General features: G+C 45.9%; 1 protein-coding gene, 1 non-coding gene and 1 pseudogene across 3 annotated transcripts; 1 reads left to right on the top strand and 2 right to left on the bottom strand.

Moving 5' to 3' along the window:
• Positions 1-27: 27 nt before the first annotated feature.
• LOC106928580 (PRELI domain-containing protein 1, mitochondrial-like) lies at positions 28-3,566 on the bottom strand (annotated as a pseudogene). Its single transcript, XR_015766093.1, has 5 exons — positions 2,830-3,566; positions 2,290-2,515; positions 2,069-2,182; positions 1,743-1,821; positions 28-374 (listed from the first exon to the last, which is right to left on the bottom strand). The product of XR_015766093.1 is annotated as a PRELI domain-containing protein 1, mitochondrial-like (transcript).
• On the bottom strand, positions 3,262-3,333 carry trnag-ucc (transfer RNA glycine (anticodon UCC)). The gene has a single exon. It is a non-coding gene; the product is annotated as a tRNA-Gly (tRNA).
• An 8,251-nt stretch (positions 3,567-11,817) lies between the features above and the next one.
• LOC106928575 (uncharacterized) lies at positions 11,818-16,264 on the top strand. The gene is made up of 3 exons (XM_015004910.2): positions 11,818-12,011; positions 12,127-13,170; positions 16,217-16,264. Exons 1-3 carry the CDS (start codon positions 11,895-11,897, stop codon positions 16,262-16,264), a joined length of 1,209 nt encoding a protein of 402 aa, XP_014860396.1. The 5' UTR covers positions 11,818-11,894.

The raw sequence follows: 16,264 nt of genomic DNA on the forward strand, positions 1-16,264 counted from the left end.
ATGCAAGAAACAAAGACACATAAAAAATGGTAGATAAAAAAGACATTTATTGAACAAGAACTGTAATAATACATATAAAATCATTTGTTTCTTTGTGTAAAAATGACAACGACGCTCAATAAATTAATAAAACTAAAAGTAATTTTAAATCTTGACTATTCAAATAAAAAAATGAAAATCTAAGGTGATCAATCTTAATTTGTAACTTTTACAGCCAATGAGGTTCAGAACAGCAGTTTTTGTTTACTCGCTGTTACCGGTTCAGGCGAACTGATTGGGCTTCTTGGCTGGAGTGGGCGGGGTTTTTGGTGGGCGGGGCTTGTGTTTCCCGGATGACTCTTCCTGGTCGCCATGGAGATGGGGAAGCTCTTCACCTGGAGGAAGACAATAGAAAACAGACTGGTTGATGCAATAAGCTGTATTACTTTGGTAAAATACTGAACATATTTTAATCCATAGTACATTTAAAGAGCAAATGCAATCGTGGTAATAAGTAAATACACCTTCAGGTTTAATGTTTTATGTACTGGAACAAATTTAAAAACAATTTGATTCTTTAGATATCTGGAGAAAGATCGTATTTCAGTATATTAATATCTTTTATTTAACAAAAATGAGCTGAAATATGCTGGTAAAACTGAAGGACTGACATTAAAGGTACCAGTTGCTACATACAGTGACATCTAGTGGTGGAATTAAAGAAGTGCACTATATAGAAATACTATCTAGAGCTGCAAGGTTTTAAAAGAGATTTTCTTCGTGTACAAATCGAGATACAAATGGCACCTAATGCCAACAGATAAAATTAGGATGTTTATCTTGAGGAAAGTGTTGTAAGAGATGACTGTGGTACAGCTGACTGAGCTGATTAGAAGGACCTCCATGTTGGTGAGGGCCAAACAGGCGGAACAGAGAAGAGTAGTCACTAACTTATCTTTAAGCAAACTGGAAGCATGTAGGGAAGATAAAATGTGCCATCCATGCATCCAGGACGTGAAAACCAGAGATCCTCCTCCTTAGTAAGACAATCAAACTCATTCCCTATGATCCCAACGCTTTACTAGTTAAAGACTCTGCGAAGAGTCCAAGCAAACTTAAAGCGAATGTCTACCAGACTCGTCTTTATAAAGATAAATTTTTATGACCATGTAGCAGTAAACTGCTCAGTGGGAAACGAGTTGGTGCAAAAAGTCTAAGAGTTCGAGGAGCAGACACTCATTCCAGCTGCTTTACACTCAGCCACCGACTGCTACAGTGCATGATGAACGTCATGGCTTGAAGAGGCCAACAGAACCAGATTACCTTTAAAATACAAATATGAGACCAGGAGGTTCCCAAACCAGACACCCAGAGATCCTGTACATAACTGCCACAAACAAGACTTTTTCAGGAAAATGGACATTTGCTTTAGGTTGAGAAGGAATACAAGAGGCAAAAGTAAAAGTAATCCCGGTACCCTAAGCTCCTGCATCAAAATGCCTCAAAGGGTACAGACAATCCACAAAAGACATGAACTAGAAAACAGAACCTCCACAGTTAGCTCAGGACTTGACTAAAGGTAAAGGTCTGGACCACTTTGCCACGGTCAGAACCAGAATCCTCCATCTGGAGGATGACAACAAGCTGCAGCTACTCTGAATGGTGTCCACTACCACCCGTCTGTTGAGTCATCTTGTGATTGTGTTGGTGAGGTAAGTAAGAGGTCTTTTTGTGAGATAGATAAATATTAATCTTTGTCTCACTCTGTATCTTGGTCAGAGCGTAGTCCAGCCCCTTCATGGCTTGAGTTTGGTTGCTTTTGTACCGCGCCACGCCAAACTCCTGGTGGACCGACAGGGACAGTTAGACAAACGACTTACCTGGACACATCAACCACAGGGGATCACTGCTCTCATCCAGGACCATGCAGGACCTTCACATGTCCTAAGGATACTTTCAGGTTCAGGTACAATGCACACCTCTGTGTTATCCAGACTTTTTGTTTCTATAATTCTGAGGTTCATCAAACTGAAGACACTGAGTCCAGGTCTTAAAAGATTTGATTAAACTGTTGGAGTTTCTGTGTTACCTGAATGGGCCGGGCCAGCCCATAAACAGAAGAGAAGATCCAAGCTTCTCGCTTTAGTTTGGTCCATGTGGGCTGAGTGCCATCCTGTTCAAACATGCAGCGCTCCACCACCGTCTGAGAGGATTAGAACTGGACATTTTACTCCAAATCAATAATGAAACAGCAGTAATTCCCTCAGACAGGACACAGACGACCTCTATAGAAACATTGCCGTGTCTCACCATCAGGGTGTTGTGGTTCAGGTTCCAGGTCTTGGTGACGAGGGTGTTGGCTTCCGGGTCCACGATGGAGTCCTCCAGGACGTAGACGGCCCGCGCCATGTGGGCGGGAAAGATGTGCTCTGCCCATCCTGGCAACCGGTTGGTTTTGGTCAGCAGTCTCCGTGACAACAAGAGGTTGGTGGGGGTGACCTCACGGTACAGGACATCCTCTGTGAGGACATGAGTGCTGGCACAGAAAACCAGAGGTCCAATCAGCTCCTAACTGCTTAAGACCCAAACATACTCAACCTTAAAATGTCAATCAATGTGGAATTGATTATATAAAATATTTTTACTTTCTGAATTAGAAAAATGTTGAATTATTGTATTTTTTTAGATGTACCTCCACTCACCAGCTGAGCTGTGTGGTGATTGAAGGTGATAGTGATCTACCAGAGGTTAAAGTTCATGTCCACTGCCTGATTTGAAGAGGACTCACACATTTCATTTAAATGTTTTTATGATGTCGAGGTCACTATGTAGAGAAATTAACTGACTTACCTGTATGGGTTTGGGTAGCGCTGCCAGAAAGCAGCAGAACTTGATACCATGGACTCTTGATGTGGGCCTCGCTGTAGAAGTACCGCCCCATATCTGGACTCACTGCCGGAGGTAACACAACATTCAGGAACTCCAGTTATAATAATACTGTACATAATGTACTTTATTCATCAGAACACTTCAAACAGATCCAGTTTCTATGTTAGTATCCATAATATTCAAGTTGGTAAAATCCACAATACTAATTAAAAATAAAATTTAGGTAGAACAAGATTGTATTATGTAGTCAATACATGTACTTGACTGCTTTTTTATATGTAATTCATGCATTTTACTGTGATAGTCTCGTGATAAATAGCTAACATATACATTTTTAATAAATTCTGAAATAAACACTACAGAACAAAAAAAAAAAAAAAAAAAAACAACATTTGCGTTGGCCGGGAATCGAACCCGGGTCAACTGCTTGGAAGGCAGCTATGCTAACCACTATACCACCAACGCTTACATATACCGCTGTCCCGCTGAATCTGCTTGACTGTAAGAGGGAAAAGTAATATGATATTTTTATATGAGCTGGTTCTATTTTTCGGTTTTCTGACCCCGATTACCGAACAGTTCGCGGCGGCAGGGCTGGTCTTTCTGCTCCGTTTAATCCATATTAGCCGTTTGCTGACATTAACGGCAGCCTGGCCACCCGGAGCTGAAGACGAGGCTAGCCGCTAGCAGCGGAGCTAACATACCTGCAGCGGGATCAGGTCGGTGTACAAGTCCGGACTCGACGATATAAAAGCCGCATTACTGAAGATTCTACCGATGGTGTGACAATAAGGCCTCTGCTTACAGTTTTTGTCGCTGAAGATCCAAGTAAAACCAGTAGATCAAACCAATAACGGCACATCCCACTTTCCTCCACTAGATGTCGACATTTAGTCATTTTTAGAGCAGAAGCCTGCCTGTTTTTCTTACCTTGTTTGGGAGTTTCTAGTAGAACCCAGATACAGTTTGTGGTTTAAAAAGTAAATATTAAATTAACAGCGATTCAGAGCCAGAGGTGTGTAGAGTAGCTGAAAATTTTACTCAAGTAATAGAAACACTTCATTCATAAATAAAATTTAGTCATCCATTCAAGTATGAGTAAAGAAGTACTTGGTAAAAAGAAAAACAAAACCGAGTTGTTTCTTATACTTTTTTGGGTTAAAAACATTTTAGATAGATATATCTGATGCTATAACTATTAAACAAGCCAGTTATAAGCGTTTTTAGAGAGGGTCTCAAGTATTTTCAGATCTTACCTAATCACTGTGGTCCTTAGCCCCTACATCAGCCAAAATGATGATTTGATGATCCATATAACTTAAGCTACAATAAAAGCTAAGACTAACTTTAAGGATGAGCTTAATGGAAAAGATTTCAAGGACGCCCAAAACAAATTGGTGCTTCAGTGTGTCTCATTTACCTCTGAACTTGGATCTGGGAATGACTCCAAATCCCACTGAACTGTGTTAAAATCTCAAGTTTGTAAACAAGTGAAAACTAAACAAATGATCAATTAAATTCAAATCTTTAAATCCAGTTCACTGACATTGCATCAGCTTACAAGAAACACAGATCAAATTTATCTTCTGAAATTCACTCGGTACCCCGCCTCTCGCCCAGAACGTTAGCTGGAGATAGGCACCAGCAACCCTCCCGACCCCACTGAGGGACAAGGGTGTAAAGAAAATGGATGGATGGATGGATGGATGGATGGATGGATGGATGGATGGATGGATGGATGGATGGATGGATGGATGGATGAATCCACTCAGTCCAATCACAGACAAATTCAGCTTCAGTTAAATGGAAGTTATTCTCAATCTGGACGTTGTACCTTGAAACCCTATAGAGTTGAGTGAAGGAGGATCTTTTCCAAGCTCTAGTTGCTCTACAGTCGTATTAAACCTCAAGTTTGTAATTTCCCAAACTGAGTTCTGACTTCTTACAAACTTTGTTAGATTTTCCAACTTTAAACTTCTAAATATCATCCTCTGTGTTTCCTTCAAGGCATCATGCAGTGCCAATAAATAGAGAGTTTATATTGTTTTATTAAACAATAAGCTGAAAAGTTTAAGTTATTTTATGAGGTAAAGTTTGAGAACCTCAGCAGAAGATGATGAACTGATGTACGGATCATTTCACACAGTCTGTGTGTGGGTTCTTTTCCTGTCTCCTAAAGAAATGACTTCAACATACCGTTCACCCAATAGACGCTTCTTGTTAGCCTTTCATTTTTCCAGTTAGAACAGATTTCTTTTAACTGGTTACTTTGGGGCTCTCCAGTGTGGATTATCTGCCTCTTCTCAGAAATCTGAGTATGTGCTCTCAGTTGAGATGCCAAGACTATAAACCTAAGCTTTCACTTTCACTGAGATCTTTAGGTCCATCTCATGTATTTTTTCCTGAAGCATTGTCATCTACGTTTGTCATGGTTAGAAATATCCATGTTCCCTCTTGCTGATCTCTTTCCATTAAGGTTTCTATCGTTTGCTCACCTTTGAGGAAGATACTCAAAGAAGTGTGTTGTTGTGAACGGAACAAGGATGACCGCTGACTAACCCAATGAGACACCTGCAGATATCACCTGTCCATTGTTACTCTGTTCAAAATAAAAACAATGACAGTGACCTTCAAGCCACAGCTGCTGGAAACCTCATTTGATAAGGAGGTCCTTCTGGCTCCTCTGCCAGAAGGTCAGAGTTCACCCTGACCTCTTGTTTCTTAAATCTTTTCACTTGAATGTCTGAGGCATGAAGCTTCAGGTCTATCGTTATGTCCTGTTGCCTTTATGGGGTCACCTTCCACAGACTCTGGACTGCTGTTCAGTTTATAAGATCAGACAACACTCAGAACCTTCCCTTTGGCTCACCAGGGTAAACTCCAACACCAGGCTCTCCACCAGAGGAATGAGAGGACCTCCATACCCGCCTGATGCCAACTCCACAGTGAGAAAGGGTCCATCCCCTCTCCAAGACTTTGGATCCAGAGCTCAAGCTGTGTTGGGGTGAGTCCAACTATACTTGGTAACCTTCCCCATCCCAAACACCTCCAGATTCAGCACATCCACTCTGGCACACTTTCCTGTCGCTCTGCTGCTGGCCTTTGACTGGCCCATTTGGAGGTGAGCATTTGTGGTCTTTAGGATGAGGACTGGACACTAGTCAGGTCAAACCTCAGTTACTAAAGCTTCATCTCTGTCCCTACTTGATTGGGTAATCAAACCAATCCAGCACTTTAAGGTGGTGATTCTGGTGAGGGCATTGAGATGATTTCTCAAACATCCTTAAGGACTGTTGTTGGTCAGAGACAGGACTCCATCCGAAGACCGCTACTGGATTCTTTCCAACACCATGTTATCATGATGTACCATGTCACAAGGACTGGAATCTTATTACTGAGATGTGTGGGTCGTCATTACACCCCTATATGGGGCGACGGTGGAAGGAGTTCGTCCCTCACTTGGTGGGTGCCGGCTTGATTCCTGCTCCGTCCGCCTCTGTCATTGTGTCCTTGGACAAGACATTTCACCTGCCTTGCCTGCTGGTGGAGGTCAGAGGGCCCTGAGGCATGGCAGCTTCACCTCTGTCAGACCCAGGGCAGCTGTGGCTACAACCCAGCAGCTCACCACCATCAGCATGTGAATGTAGTGTAAAAGCACTTTTCAATCCTCTGGATCTGATAAGGCACTATGGAAGAAACATTTTTTACCCCATTGTTTCAACACTGAACTACTAACAGAGTGTGTGCATATCGTGTGTGTGTGTGTGTGTGTGTGTGTGTGTGTGTGTGTGTGTGTGTGTGTGCAGGTGTGTGTGTGTGTGTGTGTGTGTGTGTGTGTGTGTGTGTGTGTGTGCGTGTGTGCGTGTGTGTTTGTGGGTAAAGATAAAACTTTTCTCAGTAAAGAGTGCTTTTAAATCAATAAATGTGTGTTAGGATTATTATTAAGCAACTTCAAAAAGTTGGTATAATTAAGACATTTTTATCAAAAACACACAAACCAGTGAGGAAAAGCCGAGTTTCAGTTTTATTAAAGGAAACAGTAGAAAAACAGAGAGTTCCTCATTCATTCTCTCTCTCCTGTTTCTCTGAAGGGTCTCTCTACCTCTCTCTCTGTTAGTGGCCAGCAGCCAATCACCTGCCAGCTCTCGCGCCTCCTGTTTCCTCCTCACCTCTCCACAGCGCCAATCAGACCGTTCACACCGCGCGCGCCGCACGCCACGCCGCCACGGGCGCTGCCGACAGCAGAACACGCACACACACACACACACACACACAGTCACACACAGGCACGCACACACACAGGCACACACACACAGGCACGCACACGCACGCACACACACACAGTCACACACAGGCACGCACACACACAGGCACACACACACAGGCACGCACACGCACGCACACACGCACGCACACACACACATGCACACGAACGCACACACACACACACACACACACACACACACACACACACACACACACACGCAGCCTCCCCTCTCTGTTACCGAACATCAGCGTCGTGTGGACCCCCTGCCTCCCTCCCTCCCCTTCTCGCCCTGCCGCGAGAGCGACGCACGTATCCGTTCATAACCTCCGCCATTATTCATCACCCCTCCTCCCCCGCCCCTCTCCTCCCGTGGTGCTGTTTTTTTTCTCGCTTTCCTTTCCTCGAGCTCCTCGCCTCTCTTCCTCCTCCCCTGCAGGGTCTCCACAGAGCCGCTTCCCTTCTCCTCGGCCGGGCTAATTTAACGCCTCGCCCTCCCTCCTTCTCCCCGCCTCGCGCTCGCTTGTGCCAAGCCCAGGTGATTATCCATCCGCCCCCCACCCCCTCCTCCCTCCTCCTCCAACCCCCACTCCCCGTTATCCCTCCCTCCATCACCTCCTCCTCCTCCTCCTTGGTACCAACAGACCGACAAATCCCTCCCGGAGCTCCTCTCTCCCCCCCTCCCCTCCTCTCCTCTCTTTCTCTGTCTCCTTCCCCGCCAGCCATGATCCGTGGCGGGCTAATTCCCAGACGGTCTTCTCCTCCTTCCTCCTCTTTCTCCTCATCACCCTCTTCCTCCTCCTCCTCCTCCTCCTCGCGGGGCCGGTAAGTAGCAGCAGCACGCGCCGTCCATCTTCTCCCTTCCTCCTCGCGCTGTATCGGACTGCATGCTGTGTTCACGGTATTTATCGGTCGTTATCGGCTCTGCCTTTTTTTGTGTTTGACCCCCCTCCACCTCCCTCTCATCACTCCCCTCCCTCCCTCCTCCCCTCCCTCCTCCCTGCTCCTTGGCTTTCAGTGCCTGAGGGGGGGAGGTGTTAATGTGTCGCGTGGGAGAGCCGTTTTCCCCTCGCGGTCGGTGGCCGCTGTGACCTTCTGTCGGAGCTCGCGCCGGCCCGCTTGACCAGACAGGGTAATTAGTTACGCCTCGGGGGAGTTTGAGGGTTGGAGAGGGGGGGAGGAGTGGATGAGGGGGTGGGACACGCGCTCACGCACGCACGCACGAGCCGACACACATTTCCACACTGACTACACACACGCGATAGGCACACACTCTGTTAGAGGCTGCACGCGTTTGTTTCCTTTGACAAACACCCACATTTCACACTCATTCACACAACCGCGCAGTCTGCTCGTTGTTCACACACTGACAAAAGGCAGCGAATGCTTTCCTGGCTGGTTTGTTTTACTGCCACCATGGGGTCCGAGACCAGGCAACTCTCCCAACTGTCCGGGATTTCCTGGGAACCTGGGAACCAAACTGAGGACACCACCGGTCCAAAGTGGTTTGGGAAGGTTCTGACTCCCCAAAAGTGTCTCTGCCTTCTGTATAAGCAGCATAATGGGCTGGAAAGTGAAAAGACGTCAACATGGAAATGCCCTAATGGAACCGAAAAGTTGGGGGGTTTGGGCCACTTCAGATAAGCTAATCAATCCTAGCTTCTTAGTTTAGACTTTTCATGCCCAAAGTTTGGAACGACTTGACTACACGTTCATGAGATGTTGATCTTTTTCAATCTGAAACTAAACTAAAATCAGGAGTTTTTCTTAATGTTGAGGTAACCAGACATAACTATCACAACTGGGACGAGTAGGTCTACGTCTTCTGGACTAAAATACTGGTGAAGTCAATCATTTTGGGGACAGATTTTAACAGTTAAAAAGACCAGGTAACGATCTTTACATCTTAAATGGAAATGGAATAAAAAATCACACTTTGCAAGAGATTATAATCCCATCCATTTTCTTTACACCCTTGTCCCTTAGTGGGGTCGGGAGGGTTGTTCTGGGCAAGAGGTAGGATCACCCTGGACAGGTCGCCAGTCTGTCGCATGGCAACACAGAGACAAACAACCATGGACACACACCTAGGGGCAATTTGGAGAGGCCAATTAACCTGACAATCATGTTTTTGGACTGTGGGAGGAAACCGGAGTACCCAGAGAAAACCCACACATGCACAGGGAGAACATGCAAACTCCATGCAGAAAGACCGGGGCCGGGAATCGAACCCAGAACCTTCTTGCTGCAGCCAGAGATTATAATGTCACATCAAATTGTTACCAGTTTTCAGGGACTGGGGTAGGACTTCATCAGTTTATACATTTTCCTTTCCCGTTCTAAGCATAACTTCAGGCTGGTTTAGTCTGGATATTGGGACTTCTCTGCTGATTATGCAGATTCTTTTCCAATCATATTCAAAATACATTTTTGAAGACAAACAGAGTTGGTGGTTTTAGCACACTGATGGTCCTGATCCAGAGGATCTTGAACGCCTTTGGACCTGAATATAACCAGATTAAGAGTGACATGGAGGAGGCAGCCTTGCATCATCTTATGCACCATAATTGACGTGGACCAGTGAGTTGGTCACCTGGCCGGTCACAGGAGTACCTAAACACAACGCAGCAGCTAGTAAACATGGTGTTGATGGGGATTGGTCTGCTGAAAACACCGAACTAGCGCTGGGTCTCTATGGTTTCTGTACCACTGCTAGAGGTAAGCTGAAGTCATACCTAGAGGTTGGTTGCTGTACAGCACATTCCCTACGACCGGTCCTTGAGATCTACCATCGTTTAGACCTTTAGATGCCTCCCTTCTCCAACACACCTGGACCAAATGGCTCGTTAAGCATCTTTCAGCTCTGCAGAGGTCTGGTAATTAACTATTTGATTCAAACGTGTAGAATTAAGGGTGTATCTAAAAGTTACAGGGCTGGATTTGGGAATACAAGCCCATACCTTATGGTATAGTACAGAAGTCATCCCTGCTTTGAGTCAGATGGCTAAACCATGAGATGGTGAACTTATCATAATCATGGAAGGAACCCAGTAGAGTGAACAATGCAACATTTCCTCTCTGGTTCAGTCTTTGTGGGGCAATCAGAACCTAGTTTGTATTTTTTGTGGGTCATGCACCCAATAAATTCCAACACCTGTACAACCTGAATCTGTATGGATAGTACAGCCACCCAGACTGACCCAAACAAAATGGTGTCTCTTTCCTACCACCATCAATGCTGTCTAATGATCATTTTAAGGTTGATCCTGGCTTAGAGAAGCAACCAAAATGATGGTACAGTTCTTGTCAGGTGAGGTTGTGGTTTCTAGGTTGGACTGTTTTACACGTCTCAATTTCTGTTGGCTTGTTGCAAAGAGAGTGGGATCAGCAGAGTATAGTGTATGATGATGTCATGGGGTTTATCAGGATTAGTTCCTTGAGGTTGCACCTTCTCATTTTTTTTGTTTACTGTTTTATTTATGGTTCAGAAAAGGAATAAGGACGGTCTCTTCCATCTCTTCCATCGTCTCTGCCATCCATCATTTTTCATACTTGCTCATACAGCGACTGAATCAGACTGAACTGCTGCATATTTTTCTGTTCCAGTTTACATGCTAACTTAATAGAAATAATACTTTCAGTGTATAACCATGTACACATTTCAAACCAAAATAATTACAGTTACAGGTAGATTAAACCAACGAACAGTAAAGAGGTGCAGGTGTTGCCTTTCCTCTTGACCTTCAACTTGTTCTCCATGTTTGTCTAAAACTTTGAACCAGGACTCTAAATCGTGTCTGAGCATGTGTGTATATGTGTCTTTTTAACATTTTTGGATAGTGAAAAAAAATTAGGACACATTTCACAGTGAATTACAGAAGATACATTACATTGGGTTATGGCTGCAAGGTGGTGCACTTTGTAGCACCATTTCCTGGCTTGGAGTCTTTTTTTCGTGGAGTTTGCATGCTCTCCTTGTGCATGGCTTGACTTTCTTTGGGAACTCTGACTTCCTCCCACAGGCCAAAAACTGTGGATTAATTGGTCTCTCTAAATTGTCCTTAGGTGTGTATGGTTGCCCTGTGACGGACTGGCGATCTGCTCAGAGTGTACCCTGCCTGTTACCCAATGACTGCCGGAGATAGGCACCAACCATTGAACATCTTCTGAAATATAAGAATGAGCCAACACATTTTGGTTGGTTGAGACATCACTCCCAGATTTGACCTCCAACATTGCATCAACAGCTTAACATCAAGTACCAAAACCGCTATATGGCCATCTACTGCACTGGAATAAGTGAGTAGGGCTGGTTTTATATCGGAGGTGATGCGAGGTGTCCTTACCCCGATCTCTCGCCAAAAGAAGGAGGAAATACTGCTGACCAGGGAACACAAAGGTTCAAATGTATTAAAGAGGGAATACATTGTTGACAAAAGTATCGTCACATGGTGCTCTGATATTCTGGAAGAAAGACGAGGTATCCTTTCTTAACTTGGTATTACCAATATCTGATAAACCAACGTCTATATATCAGCTATAGACAAAAATTGTGCTCTTTTATTAACTTATATTGGGTAAAAAGTTTACACCAGAATGGAAGGTTATCGTGATCTGTAGAAATCAGTAAACTGTGTTTCCTAAAGGCACTTTGTCTGATCTGTTTTTATCCACAGACCAAAACGCAGTGACCTCACAGAGCTAACTGCTACCTGAGCAAACGTGTTCATATGCGTGTTTGTGTGTGCGTGTGTGAGAGGTCATGTCGGGAATGACGAGCGGCGTGTGTGTAGAGAGTGACCTCTCCTCGATGCTGCAGAGAAGCTCCGCCCCCTCTCACCATCACCCAAATCACCATGGTTACGGCGGTCAGGGACAGGTGAGTTGATGTTTTCTGAATTTCTGAGATGAGATCACCCACGCTGGTGAATTGTTGGTCTCTGAGATGTAAAGTCACATTGCGTAGTGAAAAGTGATGAAGGTCTTTGCTGCAGGTGTCGGGCCTAGCGCCGATGCTCGACTACACCACTGAGATGGACCGGTACCGCTCATCCATCGCCACCTTCTACAAGACTAACGTCAACATGAACATGAACGTGACAAACTTCCCACAATCAGCCAAACTGGCGGCTCGTCTGGCGGCCGCCGCTCCTATCTTTCCCCCCACCGCTGCCAGGCTGGGTGCCATGGCGACAGCCCCATGGGGTTGCCATGACAACATGAACATGAACATGAACCACCCGGCGGCCATGTTCTGGGGCAGGCCCAAACCTGTAGCTACAGCGCCAACGCACCACCACCACCATCCCTCGGCGACGCCAGGTCACATGACCTCTTCGCACCCCCACAGCAGCAGCATGCACCAGAGCAGTGGGGGGTCTGGAGGGGGAGGAACCGGTGGTGGAAGTGAAGGGGGAGGAGCTGAGAAACATGGACACACTGCGTCACTTCCTGTTAGCCAGGGAACAGCACACCATCACCCCATAGCGCCTAGCAACGGGAACTTTCTCCCCGGTTACAGCGGCGGGGCAGACTGTGGCGTTATGAACAAGCAGGGACACGCCCACCCGGACATGATGGGCCTATCAGAGGGCGGCAACTGCAATGGGGGAGGAGTAATGAGTGGTGGCTTCCTGGGGGGGCTGGGATTACCCCCCGGGGTCATCGTCATGGCAATGGGATCCGCAGGTGGCGGGATTTCAGATGCCAGCAGCGCTTTTCAGATGACGAGCGGCCAGCGGGCGCTAACGGACTGCCAGCAGCACACCAACTCCTCCCCATGCCCCTCCTCTTCCTCCCCTTCATCATCAGGGGTGACAGCAGGGGGTGTCTCCCTCTCCTCGTCATCTTCATCATCGTCAGGGACAGTGGCGAAGAGGAAGCGGAAGCGCTGTGGCGTATGCGGGCCGTGCAGACGACTGATCAACTGCGGCGTCTGCTCGTCCTGCCGCAACAGGAAGACGGGTCACCAGATCTGCAAGTTCAGGAAGTGTGAGGAGCTGAAGAAGAAGCCGGGAGGAGGAGGTGGGGTGCTGGAGGTGAGTACACGCACACATAGGGTAAAACACAAACCAAGTCATACAAACTGTTTATATCACTACTCATTTTGTTTTATTTGGGTTTAGTCATGTTCAAAGTCTGGACTCAAGTGCAGGAATTCTGCATGTTTTGGTTGTTTCTCTGGATCAACACACCTGAATCAACCGGCCTCTAAAGAACATTATTGTTGAGGAAGTAGTTGAACCTTTTGAATCAGCTGTCTTGGAGCAGAGAGATCTAAAACTAGCAGGACACCGACCCTTGAGGACTGGAGCTGGACACTCGTGACTTATTCTCACCAAGTTACTCAAAGTAGGTCCTTATTGTGAAGTGGAGGGAAAACGATGATGGAATAAGGCAGAGGAACACAGCGGCAGGGGAATGTTCTGGAGAAGTTAAAAGGAGGTTAGGATCTACAAACAACATCCCAAACTTTCTCCCACAGTGCTGAACATGGAGAGACCGACTGGAGATCTACCAAGATCTGATATCCACCTAAACTGACAAGAGAGAATTAATTAGAGAAGCAGCCAGAAGCTCCACGGTAACTCTGGAGGAGCTGCAGAGATCTACAGCTCAAGAGAGAGAATCTGTTGATAAGACGGATATTAGTTGAGCAATCTACAAAACTGACATCTTAATGGTAAGAACAAAACCAAGCAAGTCCCGTGACACAAGTGATAGACAGGATACAGATAAGATGTGGTCAAATCAACTCTTAAGCTTTCAAGCAATACACTGTTGGCTCCTACTGAACGACTCAGTTCTACTCAGCTATAAGGGTTTTCCAATCGCAAAAGTTACGTAGTACCAGCTTCTTTTTGAGAAATTGGTCACTGATTGGGTAGAGTCACAGGACCGACTAAAGGCCCCCACATATTTGGTTGTACTTCACTCTGCAGAGACCTGCGTGTCCTAGAGGAGAACTCAAAGAAGACGTCTGTCGGACACGTATGAGCAAAGGTAAATTTTGCCGAAGAAGTACTTGTACTTTGTGTTGTACAAGAAACAGATTATTGGGCAACTAGCTCATCAAACATGCTAGAATCCATTCGGACTGGAGGAAATGAAGGAAATGTATGCAATCGATACGCTCGACCATGAAATCTCAACCATGCAGGACAGTGTTTGTGGAGCCTCACAGAATACATACAGTACGCCCAAACATCTGGGAGTCTTCATTCACACTCCTTTTTCTGCTGCCTGTGCTGCTTCTCTTCTTCCTTGAGTCAGACAAAAAGCCACAAACTGAGCAAAATGTTCAACATAGCTTCAACATCCTCCTTTGTGGTTGTGTTGGGTTGCATAAGGATCACACTCACACCTTTTGGACGACCAACTATGTCACAGTCCCACCCAGTAGAGGTGTCCAATAGTCATAAAGGAAAACCACCTGAATCATGGAGGGTAGAGTCAAGTCTAGCTGCGCTTTAGAGGTTCTCATGTTGGAAACCTAACATCACCCTAAACACACCAACCCCACAGTGAAACATGGTGGTGGCAACATCATCCTGTGGAGATTCTTCTCTTCAGAATGGACCGGAAGCTAAATCCTTGACATTTCTGAAAGAAAACTTGTTGGAGGCTCCAGTTAGAGACGCACTTCAACTGAACTGGATCTTCAAGGTTTACCTTCAGTGAAGACGGTTCTAAAATGTTCCCTCATTTTGCTCCCACTCCAAAAACGATGCAACACTTTGGATCAGTCTGTTCATTCCTCTAAAACACACTGAAGTTTGTTGTTATAATGTAGCAAAATGAGGAAAAGTTCAAGGGGTATCAATGCTTTTTCAAGACCCTGCACATGTTCGTGAACATACAGCAACAGATCCAAATTTCTATCTGGTTTTACTTCTCTCTACATGTTTCTGTGTGTGTGCTTGGTTCTCTGTGTGTGTGAGCGTGTGCGTGCGTGTGTGTGCGTGTGCGTGTGTGTGTCCTGGCTCACTTAACCCAGATGACTGCCAGGGAGGCTGGAAGGCATCGCTCACCCCGCTGAGTGAGTGTGTGTGAGTGCTGTGCAGATGGTGGGTGGTGAAAAGCGAGAGCTTGGAGCCTGCCGAGGTCTGGCAGGCTGCCAACACACACACACACACACACACACACACCGGCACACACACACCGGCACACACACCAACGCACACACCAGCTCTACACTGATTCACAGAGATAAAGAGAGCCTGCAGAGAGCGGGAAACGGAGAATATTTATGTTATCTGCCTTCTCCTCGGGGTGTGTGTGCCAGCGCTCGTCTTTGCCGTAAGAAGTAGCGGCGATCAATAATTCATTGACACCGGTTTTCGACCTCACTGATGACTCCATATATCTCTCTTACACACACGCGCGCACACACACACACACACACACTTTCTGTGGGAATGTCTACCAACTAACTCTAATTATTCCCTCCCTTGCACACTAAAACAAGGAGTGTGTGCGTTACGAAGACAGTGAATTAGCAGCCATAATCTTCCTCAATTACACACTAATTGGACCTGTGGAGCCTCACAGCAACTGACAGCACCATGCACGTGTGCACGGCAAACAGAGTGTGTGAACCTGTGTGTCCTGCATGTGTGTGTTGGCAGGTGGTTTCACTCTCTTGCCTCATCCTTTCTTTGCGCTCTTTGAAGTCGACCCGACAGACTTTCCCTCGGTCCTAAACTTTACTGTGTACTGAACATTAAAGCTTTGTCAGTACTTCGCCGTTACCTTCAGCAGAGATTTTGTCCTGCAGTCCGAAACAAAAAAGGCCAAAAACAACTCTTTAAACTTAATACCTCCTCCATGAATGCTCTAATTTAGAGAAGAAAGTTTTTCTCCAAGAGATGCAAACATTAACCTTTCAGTCTGATCCTTTGGGTTTGAAGTCAAGCAGGTTTCTGGTCAACTGGGTCAAGACTTGAGCAAGACTCTGAACCGTTGAGGGAGCTCACTTCCTTTGTAGGCAAACCTGAATAAATGACTCGAGCTGCAATGTGCCAGGCAAAAGGCTCGATTTCTGATGGCTCTTTCACCAACTCTTCTTCTCTGTTTGCTCCTCAGCGGCCGCCCTCCGTCCCAGCCGGTGAGGCGTTTCGCTGGTTCTTCTAG

Source organism: Poecilia mexicana, unplaced genomic scaffold, assembly GCF_051168715.1.
Source record: "Poecilia mexicana isolate PSO_F unplaced genomic scaffold, ASM5116871v1 scaffold_18, whole genome shotgun sequence".
Lineage (NCBI taxonomy): Eukaryota > Metazoa > Chordata > Actinopteri > Cyprinodontiformes > Poeciliidae > Poecilia > Poecilia mexicana.